Source organism: Pithys albifrons, chromosome 4, assembly GCF_047495875.1.
Source record: "Pithys albifrons albifrons isolate INPA30051 chromosome 4, PitAlb_v1, whole genome shotgun sequence".
In the NCBI taxonomy this organism is placed as follows: domain Eukaryota; kingdom Metazoa; phylum Chordata; class Aves; order Passeriformes; family Thamnophilidae; genus Pithys; species Pithys albifrons.
The window spans coordinates 19609751-19632558 of NC_092461.1; the positions used below are offsets into that span (position 1 = coordinate 19609751).

The following is a 22808-nucleotide window of genomic DNA, read 5'->3' on the forward strand; positions in this document are numbered from 1 at the left end:
CTTACTGTGGTTAACTGTATTTATTATTTATTCATTACTTTTACTAATAATTTAAATTTATTGTTTGTTTTTTTATTTATTTTAGATCATGCAGTTTAGTCCTCCCATTTTTGCAAAGATCTTGGTATCCTAAGAAAGAAAAAATACATTACTTTTAAGGCATCCAGGACACCAGCTATCCTGGTATCTATTGGAGATAAACTTCCAGATGCCATGTTTTGTCTCACATTCTGTCTTCATTCAATAATTACATTTTTATTAACTGGGTATTGACCTTCTGAAGGCTTAGTACTTTGTGTAAGAACAAACAGACTTTGATGCTGAATATCATCAGTGATACACTAACTTTTTCTAAATACAAAGAATGATTCCTAAATATGCACTAACTAGATTACTCTGTCCCCTCCTCTAACTCCTGATAGGATCCAGCTACTCAAATCCTAAATAATTAATTGCAAATTCTAAGTGAATTTTCTTGCTTTTAAAGTATTTTATATAGACTCTTTTTTGTAAAGTTTTCATTTTTTAGAACTATAATTTCCATTAACTCCTGCTTTTAGTCAGGCTATAAATACCAGAACAGTCTCCCTCCTGGTATTTTGGCACTTCTGTATCTTTTCAAAGCCAGAAAAAGTAAGTGGAGAGACAGAGAAATGAAAAATAATGAAAAAAACAAAGAAAATAAGAAGATAGACTTAAACAAAGCACCCTATGAATGCTCAACAAAAAACCCACACCTTTGGATTCCAGTAGTCTCCCATATCATATTTTGTTTGCTAATATGCACGTTTATTCCAAATCAGCACTGCATATGTTACCATAACTTGCCTAAAGCTGGTCTCCATGCCTGGTCCTTTGGCAGAGCTCTTTCCCATGTTTTGGCGCCTGATGACAGCATGCTGATTCTTATTTCACATTTACTGAAGGTGGAATTTAGTATGAAATACCCGACCTTGGATGTTCTTAAGTTAAATTTAATCCAGTGACCCAGAGTTTATTTGTCTAAGATTCAGATAAACTTGACTCAATTCCTATCTCCTTCATAGTCCAGTCGTGTGAGTCTGACATGAGATTCCTTGGGTGGTGCCTCAGATCTGTTTCTGCATAATGACTGTAAGAATTTTTTACTCCCTGCAAGTTATTATACAAATAAATCAATAAATCCTTATGAGATGTTTCCATATCTCAAGGATTTGTCATGGGGTATATTATTAGGATAACACATGATTTCAAAGCCAGATAAAAGAACAAGGCATTATCATGTCTTCTCTTTTTGAAACATCACAAGTAAGTTTGATCAAGTTATCTCATTGGAATATTAGATTAAATTGTGATTCAAATATTATCTGTTCCAAACCCATTTCTCTAACTCAAATCTAAAGCAGATTTTCAATTCTAATAAAATGTAAGAGAAAGAAGAGTGCACACATACACAGACACTCTGAGATAAAACAACGTGTGGAAAACAAGCATCTCAGCAACCTTCCCATGCAGTGTCTTCAGCAGGATCCAATAAAACCATCACTGTGCTACTCACCGTCCAAGATCAGTCACACTTGGGTCCTACATTATAGTTTACCATTCAGGATCAGATGAAAATCTAGATGCAAACAGCACTGCATAGTCAAGCTATCTTCAAAGAATTCTTTTTTGATGCAGTTACATGCTTGTTAGCAAGCCTAAGTTGGGATCCCCACTCTTTCACCACTACCTTGACTTTAGGGAGCCAGAAGACACATTTTCAAGCATGAATGTTGCTAATATTAACAATTCATAAAGGAAGAAAATACTTGTAGATTCGTGTTTTAGCCTTTAGGTAATTACTCGTCAGTTGGTCTGGTTTTACTATTGCGTGGTTTAATCAGAACTTGAACCACATAACGAATCCTTAGGACTTTCCTTTGGTCCTTTTTCAGCCCCCTGCCATGGCCATTCAGAGAGGTCAGAATATAAGCCTGTTTGGCTCAACACTCACAAGTGTTGCTTTGCATATGCCAAAATTATTGCAAATACCTTCCATGTGCTTATTCATGTTTATTTAACTGAAGTATGATTTTTCATGATGCTGACTCACAAGAATTGTATCATTCCCCTGAGACAGACTCATCTAGTTCAATGAGACCAACATAGAGATGGCACCACAGCAAGAGTCTACACCTGAGAAGACTGATTTTCTAAGGGATGAATATTTAAATAAACAGCCAGGACAAATACAAAAACAGTGTTATCCTCCTATTTGCACAGGATCACAGAATATCCTGAGTTGGAAGGGACCCATCAGGACCACTGAGTCCAACCCTTAGCCCCGCACAGGACAACCCCAAGCATCACACCATGTGCCTGAGAGCCTTGTCCAAATGCTTCTTAAACTCATGCAGACTTGGTGCTGAGACCACTTCCCTGGGGAGCCTGTTCCAGTGCCCAACCACCCTCTGGGGGAAAATGTTTTTTTCCTGATATCCAACTTAAACCTCCCCTGACTCAGTTTCATGCTGTTCCCTTGAGTCTCGTCACTGGTCACCAGAGTGAAGAGCTTGGTATCTGCCCCCCCACTTCCCCCAGGGAGAATGTCAAAGACTGCAGTGAGGTCTCCCCACAGTCTCCCCTTCTCCAGGCTGAACAACCAAGTGATCTCAGTCACTCCTCATACAGCTTCCCCTCCAGATCCCTCACCATCCTTGTGACCCTCCTTTGGACACTCTCTAATAGCTTTAAATCTTTCTTATATTGTGGTGCCCCAAACTGCACACAATACTCAAGGCGAACCTGTCCCAGTGCAGAGCAGAGGGACAATCCCCTCCCTCAGGGGCTGGTGATGCTGTGCGTGATGCCCCCCAGGACATGGTTGGCCCTCCTGGCTGCCAGGGCACTGCAGACTCATATTCAACTTGCTGATTACTGGGACCCTCCAGTCCCCTTCCATGGCACTGCGCTTCAGCCTCTCATCCTTTAGTCTATACACACGACCAGCATTGCCCTGTCCCAAGTGCAGAATCTGGCACTTGCCCTTGTTAAACTTCATATGGTTGATGATTGCTCCTCTCTCTAATTTGCTGAGGTCTCTCTGTGGGGCCTCTCTGCCCTTGAGGGAGTCAGCAGCTCCTCCCAGTTTACTGTCATCAGCAAACTTGCTTAGTATCCCTTCCAGTCCTGCCTCCAACTCATTAATGAAGATGTTGAAGAGCACAGGGCTGATGATGGAGCGCTGTAGAACCACACTGGTGACCAGTCACCAGTCTGATGTCACCTCATTCACCATAACTCTTTGTGCCTGACCTGAGAAACAGTTGCTCACCCATCACATATTTTCTATTATGGAGTTTTGGAGGGGCTCTTTAATTAAATGTACTTAGATAAATTTTTTTCTTACGGATGACACTGCTAGTCTTTATGTGTCTTTTGCTGCCTCAAAGCTGCTGTGGCTCTAAGACCTATTTTTTGTCTCCCTCAGTTGGAAGCAATTGGCACCAGCTGGTTCATCATGGTGTGAAACTTTAGTAGCGTGATTTTCTGAGCAGCATCAATCTTTATATAATTTCTTCTCTTACCTCACTTCTTGTAATCTTCACAGCAAACTCTGCTTATCTACCTTATATTGATATTTTTTAATCCAGCTCTCTGTATTAAATAACATTCTTTCTTGACTGTTTTTTGAAATCTCAGTGGTATCTTATACAGAGAGTTTAATTTTTATTTCCCTAAATCCACTAGTGCTATGCCTGTAACACTGTTTTGTAAGCTGATAAAAATTACCTTCAGTTGTATTAATTGAAATTTGTACTACCAAATAGAGTGATTCTTAAAACCTCCTTAACACAACTCTCCCTTACACTCATTTCTTCTTATGGCACCATTTGTGAAGGTTATCCTAATCTTGTAGGAGAACCAGCCAATCCTAATTATTTTATTTTTTATTTCTTTGCTAAGTTGAACAGCTCCCCATAATGTTATTAACACCCCTCAATTTTCAATTTTCAACTTAATTTATATTTGTATGCTTTTAAAATATGCTGAACTGACATCTCTAGCAGCTGGGGTCTGTTTTTTACACACAAAATAAGAACATGAGAGAAAAAAAGCAGAAGAAGCTTCCCATTGCAACTGGCCTTGAAGCTGTCTTTGAACTATTACCTTGAGGGGGTGAGAGAACATTTCAGTTTCTATGGCTCATTCAGTCCTGTGATTTTCTGATGAGCAAATACAACTGTAATGTTTTCTCATATATGCTGTCACTTCAGTACATCTGGTAGCAGGTCACTGAACACCTGTTGTAAGCCAGTGACTTCCAGTTGGATGCTGTGCTTCTACTTGCCAAATTTTATCCTTAAAACCTTCCACTGTGTAAAGGTCTAGCACAGAATTAACATCTCTCTCTTCAGATCATCACAGGAACTAAGTTGTTACTCACTTATCAAGTACCTTAGATTTCTGTAATCCACTTCAGCTCCCACTGAACAAATTCCTTCCTACAAGGTCTCAGTTTACTTCAGTCATACCACAACTTATCAGTGACCTTCCTATCTTCAACCAACACATACAGATGTTTCCATCTATCTTTTGTTGGATGACTCACTGCCTTATTCCTCCTTCCATTTCAGAGTTCTGTTGTTTACTCTGAGCTTTCAAACGCTTCTACCTCATTACAATCTAAGCTGTCTGCATACCAGATATGTTCATGCTGCTCAACAGCCATAAAAGGTAAAATGGTTCAAAAGAACATGTCAAAATGTCTCATTTTCCCATCACAACTACTTCCTGAATTAAACAAAACTTTTTTCATATTCGTGTTTCTGCTTTTCCCTAGCTATAAATGACTTAAGTATGGGTTGGGGATTTTTTACGTCACATTTTTCTGTCTTTTTTATGACAAAAATGATCTCTTGCTGATGAGAACCTTCTGCCTGGATCACAGGAAATGTTTCCAGTGCAATTGCATATAAATATTTTGGGTTTCTGATTTTGCTAAACACATATCTCAGTTCATGTTCACTAAAATCTTTGCTGAATGCTAAGTAAGCCTGACAAGATTTCCAGTTTTGCACTGAAAGCAATGAGACATATGTAACATGATGCACAGGGAAACTAATTCCTTTCAAGTGAGTTTCTCTTTGATGTCCATGAATAAACTGAATACCAGGTGCATGGCAAAAGCCAAGAGATGTGTATGGGAGCCTGAAGATTGAAGGTGGTGGATCAAACCCATCAGATAATAGGGTCTCTTTGCTCTGCAGATAATAAAGATCACAGTGTTTGCTAATCTAAATCATTAAGGTATGTCTAAAAATCAGCTTTCTAAAATGTTTGTGTGTTTCTACCTGGAATATCTTCGACTGATTTATTAACTTGCATCATGCATTAACAAGGGCTGATTTCTGTTCATGTACTGGACATGCCATATTATCTGTCCAGCTGAGTGTATTTTAAAGTTAACTATGTCAATTCATCATCCAGGTATAACAACCATCTCTCAGAGTGAAAGAGTTCAGTCAAGACATTCTCCTTGAACACTTCTGCACATGTCAGCTGAAAGGGCCACTAAACTACTGAACTTAATGTTTGTTTTGAAACTGCCTTTTAATCCACTTAAGAATCTCATCCAGATCTCGAAGAACAAACAAGCAAAAGAGCTGGATTCTATCATGATTAATTACAATGGAAATCAGTCCCAGTCTAAACATTTACTGAATGTTTAGTCCTTATAAATGTTTTTACTGAATATTAAGGACAGTTCAATTGAAAAATATATAGTATTTTTATTATCATTATCCTGTTTTGTTTTGTTTTTCCTGCAGCACGTGCTTCCTTGGGAAAAAACTACCTGGTAAAAATCAGGAATAAGAGTCTGTGGTATGTGTGTGCAAGAAGACAGTGTTGCTAACAGAGGAAATACTTTAGCATGGGATAAACCATGGAAATAGGCAAACACACAGGAGGTTTATTTGATATGCACAAGCTAACTGGGGCAGTCAGCATGTGCAGAACACCAGAACTGTGTGGGGAAGTGGGCAGCAGCAGAAGGTGATGCCACAAAGAGGTAAGGCACAGTGCATGACAAAGTAAGACAGACAATCCAGTGTCAGCTCATTTTCTTTGTTTAGAGACTGGCTCATCTAACCAGTGTCCATTTTGCCTTTGCTCTTGCCACATGCAGAAGTTCCTTTCTTAGCATGTTGGGGAAAGTGAATATGCTGTCAGCACATGCTAGTTTATAGCAATACCAAATGTTTTTGATCACCCATTCAGTTAGAACACTTCCACAAAAAAAGAAAATCTGTGTCATTTTTCACTCACTGTTGTTGATTCCTCTTTGTCCTAACTTCCCAGAAATGCTAAAAAGATGGATGGAAAGGTAGTCAAAAAGCCACATATGATGAATTACATTAAACACTAAAATCTTACATTCTTTGCATACTTATCCTTCTCATAGTAATTGCAGTAGTTTCTGCACATGAGGAAAAAAACCCCAAACCCATGAAGTTCATCATCTCTAATACATCGTATTTACTACAGCATGAAACCAAATTCCTCGGACTCAGGTGCCGCGTCTCAGCCCCATGGTCGCACTACACCATTGAAAGACCACCTTATAAATGTGCTACCTTTTCTTCCCAGTGGAAGTTAAACTCCTCTATAACCACTTTGCAGCCAAGCAGCAGTAGACATTTTGTTTTCAGGGCTGCGGAAAGATAGCACACAGCACGAGAGAGAAAGGTTTTAAAAGGTGAAATATCTCAAAGTACTGTTTGCTTTATGACTAAATTCAGCTACAGAAACAGCTACTAATTTTTATTCCAGTTTACAGTAATTTACAGCATTTTAAGCCGTCTCCATTTGAGGTCTTGACCTGACTTCTCTAGTTATGCATAAGTACTGTCATCAGCTCTAAAGCACCATAAACCATTCTTCTCTTACTGCTAAGGACATTTCAAGTTCTGTAGAAGACAGCCACACACTGAACACAACACTGTTAAAGCAATAGTAAGAGGAGCATAAAGCAATCATAAGTATACACTCAAGCAACCATGAACTGCCAATGCATGTCTGCCTACTGAAGGCTTGGTTCCTACACCATTACACATAAATATTTGCATATTTGCTTATTTTGAGAAATTTAATAGCCATATACTCACATGACTTCCTATTTGCTCGTGACCGCTTCCTTTCTCTAGGCACCGCTCGCTGGCTTGGCACTTGGGTGGCAGACTTCACAATGCGATCCATGATCTCATCCGCTGCGTCATCCGTTGCGTTCGGTGAGTCGTCATTGCCAGCGTTCCACGAACCGATACGGCCTGGGAAAGTTCCGCAAATGAATTGAGGGAAAAGATGACAGAAAGTTCTCTTGCGTCACTTTGGTTTTGCAATTAGGTTTTTTTGGAAATTACAGCAGGCATCTTGGTCATCATGACTTCACTTTGACCAAAGGCGAAGACTCTGCCTAATGGAGAATATTTCTAAATAATACCCTAGACTCTTTGCTGTATCAGCAGAGAACTAAGAGCTCAAATGCAATTATAATATACATATATTTTCTATTCCTTTCAGCCTCAGAGTCTTGCTTTTGACCATACAACTGGCAAATGTCTGCTAGAAGCTGCCTATAAGCCAAGGATGGCTAGCGTTGTGTGACCATGTGTCCCTCTGCTCCTGTTACACAGACACTAGGAGACACGGCATGTGTTAGAGATTGTTGCAAACCAGAAACACGGGTCCTTTGTACCAAAAGTGAGACAGGATAATTTTCCAAGCATCTGTATCACAACCTAGTGCAAAGGAGACATGAAAAGTGTGGTTTGACATGTCTCGTTGTCCCTTTCATAATGAAGAATTCACCTCATCACAAAGCTGTATGTGTTCTGGCACAACTGCATTTGCTCTGTAATGAGCGGAAAAGGAAGAGTTGTTGGCAAGCTCAAAAGCTAAATAAGCAATTTTGGTTAAAACCACAAACAAACAAGTGAGCCATGTTTCTGAATCCAAGGCTCTGGCACTCCTTACTCCACAGAGCTCTGTGTGACACATCTTTGGGTTCCTCCACTACTGACTACTGTTCTGTGTTCTTTTTGTTTTTAAATAATTCGATGTACAGTGTGAACACTGACAGAGAGCTTTGCAAAAACATGGGTGTGATAGAAATGCAAGCAGCTAAAAAAAGCACTAATGAGGCCACTCTGCATCACATCCCTGCAGTCAATAACAACAGCTTTGATTAGGCCTTTGCTCTGCTGCTTGTCTCCTGGCTCTTGTCAAGAGCAGTTGTATTACAATAGTGCTCCTGACAAGCTTCTGTCTGGCTTACCCATCCTCAGCCTCTGCTGTTCTCCAGGGTAACACAAACTGACTCTCACAACCAGGATACTCTTCCTGCTAGCATTCAATGGATTACTTCAGCTGTTCAGCTTGTTGCAGTGCAGCTTGAACTATTTCCTCTTTGTAGTTTTGTTAGCTGACTTGCTTCTTGAACTGGGGCTGGGAAACCTCTAAATTAGACAGCATTGTGATTTCAAGCCTTAGTGGTGGAAGCTTTGGATGTGCTATCAGTCATAACAAGAAAGAGTCAAGAAAGTGTAAGACATCCAGATGTGAGGGAGAAGAAATACTTAAGTAGGAAACTGAATACATAGATTTTGGTGCATCACCTTTACTCCAAAACCATATTCCGTGGATTGTATGTATGGGAGGGTGAGGGGAAGGCAAAAGAAAATACCCACTATCTTTGCAGTTTAGCAGGGAGGTGGTTAAAAGAGTCGTCTTTTCTCCATTCATTTTCCTCTACCCAATCATTCATAAAATGGTGCAAAGTCTTTTAACTTATATTTGAATTGCTATTTTCTACTTGCTTTTATTGAAAATAAAAAGAAAACCACATCATGAGTTCCCTGGATGACCCATTTTGCTTTCATGGTGAGAAAAAGAAAAAAAATTTGGGGTGTTACTGGGCAGTCATGATGATGGTGAGGGGGAAAGTGGGAATTTCTGCAGACTTGGACCCTTACTGCCCCCAGGCACTGCTGTGGCTGTAATTCGTATGCTAAAACTTCTGGTAAATTCTTCTACAACCCCATGTCCCAAACTGACACTTCCAGCATGAAAACACCACTGGAGTGTTCTCCTTCCCCTTTGACCTTTTCTGCCATGAGTGCTATGCATGGGCGCCATGACCTACCTTTGGGCCAATGTGTAGCTACCACACCACAAAAATCACAGAATCAGAAAATTCTGAGTTGGAAGGGACCCACAAGGACCATCAAGTCCACCTCTTAAGTGAATGGCCATACGGGGCTCAAAGCCACACCGTTGGTGTTATCAGCACCATGCTCCACCAGGAAACCTGCTGGCATTACCTCGGCTGGCGCGGCTGCGGGTGCGGACCCCAAGTGCCATGGGGCTCTCCCCACCGACCGAGGAGGTCTTCAGCACAGCCTTCATGTTTTCATGCTCGGCAGCATCCTCGGCGTACTGCAGCCCCTGGGGCTGGCCCTGGCATGGCGTTGAGCTGCTGGAGAACTTGCCAGACTGCGGGAGGAAACAGATTTGTTGTTTCAACTGTAAACAGCACAGAGAATAGGTCAGAGTCTTGATGTGAATTGCAAGGAGAAAAGTGTCCTCCCAGACTTGGAGTGCAGCTATTCCCAGCAGAGTCCAGCAACAGTTGCTCCTCTCCCAGAAGCGTCCACCTTGACCAGAAATAAACCTGAAACAGGGTGACAGCAGGGAGCAGACGCAGAGGCAAAACAGATGCCTTAGCTCGAGCTCTGTGATTTTGACCTTATGTCTGAGAGTGAAAGGTACAAAGCAAGGACGTGCTTTAAAACCTTTGATCCAGGCTGGGCCTGACCTGGGGTGAGGCATGATGCTGAGGGGGACAGCATGAGACTCAACACAAATAAGAAATTGCTTTTTTTTCTGTACAGCTTTTAGTAATAAGGCAAAATGGGGACAGTGCTCTAGAGAGAGACACCTTTTCCTCTTGCCTCTCAGCCTTGCTGCACAGAAACTCTCAAACTGCTCTAAAACACAATTATCTACAAGTAACCTTAAAATACATTACCAGTAACCCTGAAAAAATCCCGGGTCCCAAAAGATCCAGCCAAATTATTTCATGGCCAAAACACAAAAATTGCAGTCAGCAGTTAGAAGAACAAACAAGACCTTACTAGAGACTGAGGAATCTGCCCTCTGCTTCCCTGTCACCACGACTACATGAACAACAGCAGCTACATTAGCTGGGCACACACAGTGTGGGGATGCAGCAGCCGCACCAGATACTGCAAACAGCCATCTCGGAACAGATGAGAACAGCAGAAATGGGTACTTCCTAAGGAGAAGAGCTTGCATTGCTGGGCTGCACTCCCTTTCCAGACTGCCTACAAAGGGCTGTGTTGTTGGTATTCACCACTATGGTCTTATCTACAGAAAGGTCAGAGCACATTTAAAATGCAGTCCTGGCTGCAGAAAATACCAACCCTGTTGACAACAAACAGGCATCAACAGATAAAAATAGCCCTAGATACTCTCAGTTTTATCAGCCCACTGAAATATATTTTCCTTTTATTTTTAATCTTTCTTACTCTGAACATTCAGAACAGATGAAAAGTGCTGCATTCTCTACTTCCTTTGCATAATAAACAACATTAATTATTCACTTGGTGGTATCAGGACAGTCAGTTAAGGGGATGCAAACCTGCAAAGCCTTTCTGTCAGAGAACAGCAAATTGGAAGACAAGACTGGGCCCTACTTTTAGAGCTTTGATCGAGTCCCCAGGGCTGTCAGGACTGCAAATTGAAAATGTTTTATCTGAAAATTAATAATAAGATGATTCTATTTTAACAGTGACTTTTTGGGGTAAGGTAGCAAGTTAACTGAGGAGCAAAACAATAATGCCTACAAGGCACTGAGCTAAATATATCAGTTTGAGACCTATTTTGATAGTGAGAAATTTGTTTTCTTGCTAAAATACTAGCTTGCAACATTTTCATGTGAAACTATGCAAGTGCTAGAGTTTCACACATGAAATTACAAGACAGAAAAAGATTAGAGAAAAACTTCTGTGAAAGTGCATGCCATTTTTGCATTAAGACTAGTCTCTTATACAGAGTGCATTATAAAGCTAATCAATACCATCTCATTAAAAAACCCCCAAGAACAAAGCCTTCACATAATGGTTAGTTACTATTCACACAGGTTAGTTACATGTTGGCATAAACAGGCTAATTCATGTAATTTTTTTCCTGCACCCCAAGCTGTACAGCACAAATCATCTCTGGGGTGAAGCTCTAGAGCTAAAAGTTTTATTTAATTTCCTTAATTTTCAGATATTGCTGTAAATTACTGCCTAAACCCCAGCTTCTTGAGCAAATGACCACCACTATGAAACAGTGAGCATTAAGCCACATTGTTTAGGTTCAGCAAATTGAAGAAAGCTCTAATGCTGAACAACAATGCATTGCACAATAGATGCTTCACAATCCAGGAAACTGTTTTATTATGAATATAGCTGGAACATTATAATTCTTAAATATTTTATTTACTCATTAATTTTCAACTTCACCTTCAGGAGCACTTCATGATAGACACATGGCTCACCTCTATGATGACTGAATTGTCTTATTCTCAATTTATACAACAAGGAGAACAATTACAAATTGCTTAACATCCCTGTATCCTGATGTTTTTGAACATTTTGTGGGGTTACACATCTTAATAATGACTACGAAACTATCCTGATAATTCATAGCCCAAGGTAATTTATGATCCCCATAAAATTTAGATTACTGATGCTTTGCATAATGAGGATATTTTGCAGTTTAATGAACAGACATTAAGGAAAAAAATGAGGGAACTTAAAATTATTTAGGCCTCAGATCAGGATATCCTTACTCAAGAGGACAGATATGCATATGGTTAAAGCTGACTGTAAAAATGCATTCTTATTATTAAGACAAAAAGGTATGAGAAAAATGTCATGGTTCATAGTTCCAGTTGAGCAGATGGAGTTGAGCAGTCCATGCGATCTGAGTTAGGAATTAGATGTCACAGCACACAGAAGACATGGGACGACATGCTGTTTCAGAGAACCATACCTCAGCATCCTCTTCTTCATCGGTCTGCCACCGGAAACAAAGGACAGGGTGGAGAAGGACAAACAGCAAGATTTAGGAAAGACAGCATGGTCAAACCACAACAGAGTAAGAGGTAACCGTGGTATTGTTTATGCAATAGGAGGACATAAAAATAAAAAAACATGTAAGGAATTAATTCCTTAGACAAATAGCTTGCTCCATTTTTTTTAACCTAATTGTACATAGAACAGACAATCACTGTCAGGGTATGTAAAACAGAGAAATGATGAACTGAAACTACCCTACCCCTAACCCATCCTATTGCTCTCCTTTGAGTCATGCAGTTGTTTGCCCACTTTTTGCTGCCTGGAAACTGTGAACAATAGGAAGGACTCCCTCTCCTTTTTCCAGCTCTGTTCAGCACAGGGAGGTCCTGGCTGTTGTTTCTCTCAGTGCAGAGGTCGACTTGTTGGCAATTAATTTTCTCTACCCTTAAGTGCTTGTTTTTATTCCTTTTTTAAGCTGGGGCTTTTCAAGTTCCAATTTAACAGAGCACTCAAATCAAATGCTGGGTAGTCTTTGAGTAAATGCTTCAGGTTCTTCAGTAGCTGCCCAATACCTGATCCTGGAAATTAGAGAGATGCAATCATCCATTGTCATTCAGGCTTTCATCCTCTCTGACAGCAGGAGTGTAAAACTATCCTGACAGTTACACTACATTAAATGCAATGGACATATAAAAATATTGTGGAATATGAAGTGCTCTTAGATTTGGGGATATACAGGGAACTGGCAAACTATTCTGAGCTGTGTTCCCAAATGCTAGTGGGAATTCTTCACTGGGTTGTACGATGCACCGCATGGAAGGCTCGCAAAGTAAAACACAGTTTCTCAAGTATCTGGGCTTCTTGTTTCTGTAATTTTCAGTTTAACTGTTTATAAAGTGCAAACATAGTCCAGAACTTTGATGCATTTTTTTATTTGTGAGTTTTGCGTTTTTTTAGAAGTATTCCATCAATACTCTTCCCCTCCCTAGTGTTACTAATACATATTTTTGACCTTATCTCCATCTCAGCTCTGATTTCTGTCTGGGATTGATACATTCTGTTCCAGAAACATTCATCATTAAAAATGAAAGCCTGATTTACTTTGGCCCTCAGTTCAGTTTCAGCACAATCTCCATAAGAAGATTAGCTGTGAGTGCTGAGCAGCACATTAACATTACTTTTTAAGGGTATGTTTTTTCAAAGAGTGAGATGCTTATTTTTCTTTGGACACAGTGGTACTAACAGAAATACAGGCAGTGCATTTTGCAGAAAGACCTTGGCATGTATGTTCCCTTTACATTTAAAAGATCTGTTTGTCTTTTTACCATCCCCTAGGGGACAGGGAGTGACAGTATAAAGCAATTTTTCTGAAGAAGACCACTGTTCACTTTTTGGTATGAATAAGAAACAGAAAGAAGAAGAATAGGAAGTAAGAACATTCTTGTCTTCTAATCAATCCCACCCATCAACCATCTAATCTAATCTAATCTAATCTAATCTAATCTAATCTAATCTAATCTAATCTATCAGTCTTTACTTCTATCTAATAAGTACAAGCAGGAGAGCAAATTAAGCTAAACAATACAAAAAGGCAAACCAAGGCAAGGTAAAATAGCAGAGAGCACACATTACAAGACTGTGCTTCAAGCTACTTTATATCAAGTTAGATTTTTAAAGGAAAAATCCTAGCTGCTGGCCTTCCTGCCTGTTTAATCTAGCTAAAAGTGATTTGCTGTGGATTTACTTAAAGGGCAATGTATAGTTCTCTGCTTGACTGTGCTCACCTCCAGTACCCAGGAATTACCATTTCTCTTCCTCCTGCTTTGGGTGGAGAGCACTCACTCTTTCTACACCCAAAGCTACTCCAGTGCACAGGGGGAGCAGTTCAACACATTTCCAAGTCTAAAGAGCCATTTGGCCCTAGCAAATACTGACAAGAGGAGTTAAAGTATCAAAATAAATAAATCAGCCTTGTGTTTCACAAGGGAATCTGCTCTCACCCAGGTATACATTCTGCCTTTTATTTCCTTCTTCATTTCATCATTATAAATATGCTGAGCAATAGTAGTAAATTAGGAGTTTTATAACAAGTAGTATTACCAAAAAGCTGTGAAAGAATATTGTTATACTGAACATCACTTGCAGGCATAAGTTGTTAATTTTAAGCAAAAAATCCTGCTTGATTCTTCTGTCATCCAATATTGGATGTTGCAGGACAATCTGAGATCTCCCTCCTTCCCTCACATTTTTCCTTTAGGCTAGCACTTCTGTGTGGTGGATTTGCTGTTTCAAAATATAAATTCTATTACATAGCAATTTTGGGATTGAAACCCCTAAGTATCATGAAAAGCAGAGCTTCATAAATCTGGAATACAGATGCTTACATTACCTACTATTATTAAAAATCATTAAAAAGCTCAGACTTGTATCTATAATTTCTTCCCTATTTTGCTTGCTTGTTATTTTTAGAGGGCCTGAAATGAGTGCTGTCATTGACTAAAGCCAGATATAAGGTTACAGAGACTAGGCAATTTTCCCTATGTAGCTGAGGCAACTCAATGCTCTTTTTTTTACCTTACCCCTCCCCTCCAGACGACACTCACCAAAATTTAAACTGACAGTGCCCAGTCCACTTCAGCTATTCAAGAACATATAAACATAAAGCCATCTGTGGTAAAAGGCTGAAAGAAAGACTGGAAATATTTCTCATCGTGTTCCTCAGCCCCACTCCATGTGAGTAGTTGCTAAAGCTGATGCAAGTTTTCTGTGCAAAGAGCCAGAAGCCTCTCTCCATGCCATGAGCCAGCACCCTCTGCCTTCCAAGTCTGCAGGGGGGACTAAGGTTTAAGAGATATGTGCCTGCTCATTAAGAACTGGTTTGGTTCTGGCTTATTCCTTTCCCACTTGCGCTAAAATTCCTCTTCATCTGCCTGAAAACAATATACTGTAAGGTGATAAAAATGAGAACCTGAGGAAACTTTCAAAAGGACAAGGAGGTAAATTCCTAATAATTGCACAATATTTTTAGGTCTTCAAATGCAGAAATTGAAATTCCATATGACTACTACATACTGTCATTAATTTCTAGAAAGAGCTTTTTTCCAATGTCAAGATCTCAACTTCCTATCAGTATTTTGTAACTACTACACACAGTCAGTTCATTACTGATCTGTATTCCCTTTCCAATGCCTTCAAATATAAAACACTAAGAAAATCAAGACCAGATACCAACTACAACCAAAACAAGACTACAATAAAACTCCCCATTTTCATCATTCTTTACACATAAATATCTTCCATCCTGCTGACTTGGAAACTTGTTTTGAGGTAGATCTAACTTTGAAGCTGTCAAAGGAAGCCATGACAAATAGTCTGATGCAACTTTAGTTCTGTTTTACCATATACTGAAATTCAAATGAAAGATAAGTGAGGCCATATTACTGGGCTATAGCTATAGTTAAAGAGATTTAGCAAGTTCTGGAATAACTATATGGCCACATAAATAACTCCCTTAAAAAACATTCCTATAAGGGCAATTTTAAAAACTGTTGCTCTTTTCACTCCAACGGGTTTTTTGGTTTTAAGCTAACAGGACTGTTCTATAGTTGTAAATTAGTGATAGGCAAAAAACGCTCCCTTTCTCAAGACGTGCAAGATATTTTTAGGTGCACCCTTAGCTGTTAGATGGCATTTAATTCTTGCCAAACCTCAACACTATCTTGAGCTGAACAAGAGATCTTCTTCTATCTATACTTTTGTTCTGGGAAAGGCCTTGATGCCTCCTTTCCTCCATTTTCAGGAAACAGGCATTGTCCCTGGCTCTGCTCCTTGCTGACTTGCTGTCAGGCCTGAGCCTTTTTCTGGTTTGAAAGGTCCCATTTCTCTGCTTCCTGAACCCAAACAGCTACCAGTGAGCAGATCACCTTTCCCTCTTGCATTTTCTGCAGGAACAGGATGCAGAGAAACTTTCTTTTCTGCCACAGACAGTTATTCTGGACAGATAATACAGAAGCACTACATCATATAGTAGGAAACCTACATCATATAGTAGGAAAACTATATGATGTATGTAACTTCTTTACATCTCAGTATTGCATAAATTAGTAAAAAGTACTGAGGCTATTTGAGGAAATGAAAACTGTAAATTATCAAACTCTTTGGTTAATACTGTCTTTTAGCTCCTCTAGAATACATCAGGAGAAAAGCAATTGAAAAAGTGACCTCAGTTCCCCAGTGGCAGTTTTGAAAACTTTTTATGACTATATTATAAAGTTTGTATGAAATCAGAGCCCCTTCCTTAACCTGAGGCTAGACCAAAAGGAAAACTTTTGATAAGAATACAGGTTTAACATTTTCTCTAGATGGGACAGATTTCCAAATGTAAAGAAGATATTGCCAGGAAAGATCTACAAATGATCATGAGTCAATGGCTTAAATACAATCTCAATTTATATCAATTTCGATACACACACACACACATATATATATATATATATATATATATATATGTATATATGTATATGTATATATATTGACCCATGTTGCCTGAGCCATAAAACTGTAATCAACTTAGGGCTTTTCATGCCAAAGGCAGGGATAGCTTCATTTGCAATGAACCACTTGCATCTAACAGAGACTCCAGATTTGAATTTTGAGAAAGCTGGAAACTTTTATTAAGTACTGGCACTTCTTAAAACTTTATTTGGATTGAGTTAAACTACATCAACTTCCAAAAAAAAAAAAAAGAGAAAGAAAAGTAAAGAAAATATGAAGGGGATTTTGAAACTTACTATGCTGAAAAAACTAATCTTCTTTTAGTTTATTCTGTGAGTATGCAACCACACATTCAAAACGTTTGCAGGGTAACACCTACTGTGAACATAGATTTGTCCATTATTTCAGAACACCAGAGTACTCTGTTCCCATAAAACTGGCCATTTTGTACTTCAGAATTAAGAAGAAAATTACTGCACATGCATGCATAAATAATTATATACACACACACACAAAAATAGATAAAATACCAAGACTAAAGACTATATTAGAATATTCAAAGATGGAGGAAAATGTTCATTCCAGTTTGGTTGGAATCACTTAAATGGCTACAATGATTAAACATTTAAATTTTGTTCTCAATTAGGAGTCTAATTTCTAGGCCTTTTTCTTTTTCATATTCTTGGATGAGCAGGTACACACAGCTCCTTTCTTCTAGATATTCTGGACATTGTGCAACACAGAGAGAAGCTCTTTTTGGATGCTTAATTTCAGTTTGTTCTCATCCTATATATTTGTATGAAGCAGAAACTATACGCAATCAAGGACTTGCAAGTTTTGTCTTCTAGGAGAACAGAGCTCATTACTTACAGTAGAAGAACCTCTAAGAATAAAAATAGAGAGTAACAACATTTCATATACCACATTCAATGAAAGAAAGTTTTAAAACTCCATGCTGTGGGAGATACATTTTGCCACTTACATCTGTTATCATTTTCCCTCTGGTCTTGTTTCTTTCCCTGTGGTTAGCTCGTTTCTGTTTTTGCTGCAGAACTCGTTCCCTGGTGGTGCGATATTCCAGAGCAAATTCACTAATAATTTTGCAGAACTTATTGATGTTGACTTCACGTATTGCATAGGGAGGATGGCCCATAAATAACAAAAATGAGTGAAACCTGGAAAACAATGAGTTCATAAATGTAAAGGGGAAAAAAATCTTTATTGATGGTCTCTGGGAAAAACCCCCACATTTCACTGAATCCATTCATTACTTTACTAGCTCCCATCACTTCCTTTGTGCTACAGAATTTTCATGGATGCTTTGCATAACACTGGTATGTTTTATAATTAAAACCATGAAAGTCTAGCCTATGATAACTTTATCCACGTCTACTTTCCCAGGCTGATGCAGAAGATAAGATGTTTATGGAACTCCATCTACTTTATATGTCTAATTTGGCACGTGAATGACCAATTTCATTTCGGTTATAGAAAAAATATTTATTAAGTTTCAATTCTATTTATTTGAGTTAAGCAACTTCAAAGAGGCTGTTAGGATGTTGGGCAAAGTCTAGACAAGAAGAATGCAGATTTACAGGCTAGCAAACACAAGAAGGAAAGAATTTCTGGTTCACAAAAATGACCATAAAATTATACTATCTACCAAGTACATTAGTTTGGGATACTCTCAATTCACAGTTTTGCTTCTTCTGTGGCATTCAGGACTTTTTCACTATTTGCAGTTTTTACTACTGTTTCCATATTTCATGATTTACAACAGCACACTGTAGATTTAAAAATGTATGGGAATTTCTTTTAACTGCATCTACATCCCTGATGATAAAATGTCTTCTCAACCCTAGAAAGATGTAAATACATGAATACATTTTTAATGAACTATAGAAGCAGGTGCTGGATATCACATGAAAAAGTTAGTATTTTTCTTATTTGTAGAATGCATATGATAAACACAACAGGAAACTGGTGAATTCACTTTCCATCCACTGCAATTGGCATTTCTGCTTACTTATGGCATAAACCCCAAGTCATTACAATAACAAAAGAAGAGCTGAATAAACTTTTCAAGTGTATATCCACAAATTTGGGGTAATTTGGAATCCAGTTCCTAATTTTGACAGCAACAATTTGGAAATTATCCAGAAGTTGGAAAATCTCTCACAATTTCATTAAACCCATCTGCAAATCCTGAGAAGCGGAACTTTAATTCTGTCTTCAGCTGCAAAGGCATAAAACACAGTCATAGATCTTGCAAATAGGAATGGTGTCTACAAAAGAATTCACTGTACAAGACAAATTTTTCATTGATACTTCATTTTTTTCCTACTGTTTGTTCTTGTTTATCAGATAGTAAGCCAAACCTTCCCAAAAATATCCTGGGATGAACACAAAATGTAGCAAGTTAACCATAAAGCTCCTCGATTTTGGGGACTAGGATTTAAAAGACCCAGTTATTGCATCTTGGAAATAAATGACTGCCTGGATGACTGCTTCTTTTAATCAGAAATATAGAAATTTCCGGAGTGGAGATAGTTCTTAAATGGAGTCTATAACAAAGTATGCACCACATACAACTTGGTAACTTTCCTTGCAGGAACGTGGATTAAACACTTATTAAAAAAACATATTTATGATGCCGTAACCGACAATTTTATCAAGTTATTTACTATCAAGGTATTGCTGTCACCAGTCTAATTCTTTACCTGTTAATTATTCTTCTATGAACAATCTTCAGGATTATGATTCTTTCTGCACAGTCTTTAAGGAACTCAGACATTTTTTGCTTTAGACTTGGCTTCATTTCATGCTTTGCTATAGCCTTAAGGTGATCCCACGATGCTTTGCACCGTCTTTCCATCTGACACAAGTTTTCCTGGAGTTGTTCAAAGTCAACCTCGAAAAAAAAAAAGGAAAAGGTTACACTTGAAGTGAAAACACTGTCATTATATACTTGGATATCTGAACAATGCAATGTATTTGTAGGAAGGGGTCAATATAGAGGCAGCACAACATTAATTCACATTATTAATTATTACTAAATAAATAAGAAATAGCTTTCTCTGTCACACTACATCTAGGCATGTAGTGCTAGTAAGGAAAACTGAAAACAAAGAAAACCCCATGCACACATATATTTATCTTTAGTCTTGGAGGCCTAACAGCTAAAGAAGGCACAATAAAATATTGTGATGTGTTTTTTCCCTTCTTAATAACTTCATGTCTGCACCAAGCAACTGCATGAGTCAGTCCTTTCTGAGGTAATACAAAACTTTCTCTTTTTTGTAATCCTTTTCTCTACTACTCATCGTTTTTTATACCCTGTTTACTGCTGACTGTTGCGCCCCGCCAACACTTCTCCATTTTAGGAAGCACTTGGATCTATTCCCTAGTCATGCACTGACTTGTTAATAGATGATCTAGTTCTAATCACAAAATTCACTGCCCAGAATTTTTTAAAGCTCTATTGAAAGTATGTGTTATTTAGTGATCTCAGCACTGACTTTCATGCCTTGATATACTGTATGAATTTACTGGCTTGTAACAAGATCATATAACGACTTTGAAGGTCTCTCAACACAGTTAAAATAAATGATAGCATCCTACAGTAACATTTATCAGGATAGAAGCCAACACATTCCACAGAAGGTGAGGGAGAGCTTGTCCTTTATTCATCAACCAAAAAAGGTGTTCCAGTCGCAATAGTCTACACAAGACATTTGGGATGTGTTGCTAACAACTGAACAAAGTGCATTAACGACCCAGCCACAGCACACAACAGATGAAAAAAATAAAACTACCCAACATGTTCTTGAATTCTGAAGAAAGGAAAAAAATTATTTCATAATACCACTTCACAGTTCAGATGAACTCTAGCTATAAAATACAGACTTAGCTCTCAGACTGTGAACACATCAGTGGGATGTTACAGTCTCGTACTCCAGGTAATTCCTTAATGCTAAATGAAAACCAGCATCAGGGACAGGTTTTATTTCACATTACCTGGCTGTATGCAGCATCCACTGCTGAGACCTATACTGAGGATAGCCCTAAGAAATGCATTAATGTTAAAAAGCTCCTGGTATTGATTTGATTTGTTTTTACTGTGATTTATAAAGTGATGAATTTTTCCTCTTCACAAGGAAATAAAAACATCCTTTGATCCATTCTGCTATTCAGAAAAGCCCTGCAGGCGGAGCAGCTGTGGGGTTTTTGCTTTCCTTATATCCATATCAATGCATATGTTTAAAAAAAAAAGTCCTTTCCAGATCAGTATTTTCACTGTTGATGATAAACACATTGCTGCTCTCCACAGATGGTATATCTAAAACACACATGGGGAAAAATACTATCATTCCTGTTAAGGTTAAAAAAAAAAATCCCAAGTCTAGGTCTTCTTACTAGTAATAATTATCCAATATGGTTGAGGAAGCCTCTCAGCTGCTGCAGCTGAGAAATTTAAATTTATCACATTTTATGACAGCTTTCACTGAAAACAGAATGAGTTTTAATCTGTCTAAAAGCTCAGAGGTTCAGGACTGTAGAGATTCAAGAAGCATCTCTGGAGAACAACAAATCTGCAGGGAAGAGATGTGGTGAATTCCTGGCCCCTTGAAATCTGCCAACAGTGTGCCAATCAGCACATTCACAAGAATGGGAAGCTCCAGCATGAACTGGGGATGACAGTTTGGTCTAAGGGATACACAGGAATTTTTTGAGCATAAACAAAAATTCAGTCCTCTGGGGAAGACCTAAGGAGACTGCAGTAAAGGGAATGACACCTGAACTCTCCTGCAATAAACCTCTGTAGAACAGAGGTGTGCTCGAACAGAAGTTGCAAACTCCTGGAAGGAGTAAAGCAGGAAGTTCAATATGGGATAATGTACCTGTGTATTTCCCATAGACAAACTGTACTGTGCCTGCAAGAATGTGTCAAATCTCCATGAAATTTCTGTCTGCCACGTCTCCAATGTTTGGTCACTTACTTGTGGGCAGAAAGGAAAATACAGTAAAATATCCAGATGTGAAATATTGAAAGTCCAATTTTTCTCAGAGACAACCAGGTACCCCCACCTGATATTTTGTGAAGTGCTATTTCACCAGTGCCAATTTTGTGTGCAGACACATAAGCCATTGCACTTCAGTCTGCTCTAGGTCTGTTGTTCTGTTCAGGGTGTCTTATACAAATATAACAGTAAAAGTGATGAGAAATGATCCCCCCACTATGTGTTCCTATGATAAAGAGAACAAGAACTTATGTGGAGTAATGACTATTATTCAACATATTATGCATAAAGAAAACATGAAAAGGCATATATAATACCATACTACCTCACAATTCACATAGGATTCCAAAGAGAGCATGGATTGCACTTCCTTATTTATGTGCTTATTTCCAGCATTTACTAAAAGAATTAATGTTGTATAATGGTAGAGGATTTCTTTTTTTTTCATTCTTTCTTTCTTGAAAGGAAAGATGCACCAATTTTTGCCTGCAGCTGGGTCATGCTGGGACTAAGAAGGAATTTAGATGAGTTGTGGCTCCAGGAGAGCTCAGCGTAGGAGGTATTCAGACAAGCATTGCTGTAGTATTATTTTGTAACTATGCTCCCCTGAATGAAAGAAGCAGCAATCTAAAATAGCCCTTACAGCTTTCCTCCTGGACAGCAGTGCACAGATGTTTTGTCTGACCCAAGGATTTGAAGGAAGGTGGAAACATAATATTCTTTTTCCTCCTCAGTACATATATGTGCAATAGATGTGCAGCTTGCTGGTTCTGCTTACTATTACCTTCTGCTACAAATTTTTAAATCAATACTTTTCTTTTTCTGCAGGCCAAAGAATAAGTGGTCTTAGGCTGTTATGCAAAATAAAACTGTCCTTTCTTTCAGACACTTAAGTAATGTTTATTTTAATTTGTAAACCAATTTAGAAAAAGCAGCTTTCTAAATGTTTCTGAGATATATTTGATATGTTTCTCCTTTCTCCTGCCAGCTTCCTCTCCATTCACAATCACACTAGCTGCAAAATATTCAGAACTATTACTATCTGTGGAATCTCTTGCAAGGTCCACTATTGGGTCTTTGTAGACACTGTTGCCCCAGGGTGGACTAGCCATAGACAGTACATGCAAATAGGTTGTAAAGACTCTTTTACGTGACACAAGTCATGCAGAGTCAGCCTCAGCAA

The 22808-nt window shown here is 38.6% G+C and overlaps 1 protein-coding gene across 6 annotated transcripts in view; it reads right to left on the bottom strand.

The window, feature by feature from the left end:
* The window catches only part of FHOD3 (formin homology 2 domain containing 3), a 390828-nt gene that overhangs the window by 14116 nt on the left and 353904 nt on the right, over window positions 1-22808 (bottom strand). For 5 of the 6 annotated variants that reach the window (XM_071553603.1, XM_071553605.1, XM_071553602.1 and 2 more), the window contains 4 exons: window positions 19325-19515; window positions 17587-17779; window positions 9345-9516; window positions 7131-7292 (listed from right to left, as the gene is read on the bottom strand). In XM_071553603.1, coding sequence (XP_071409704.1) covers window positions 7131-7292; window positions 9345-9516; window positions 17587-17779; window positions 19325-19515 — 718 coding nt within the window. Of the gene's footprint in view, window positions 1-6291; window positions 6330-7130; window positions 7293-9344; window positions 9517-17586; window positions 17780-19324; window positions 19516-22808 lie in introns of all 6 variants that reach the window. The other variant, XM_071553604.1, reaches the window with a different exon arrangement.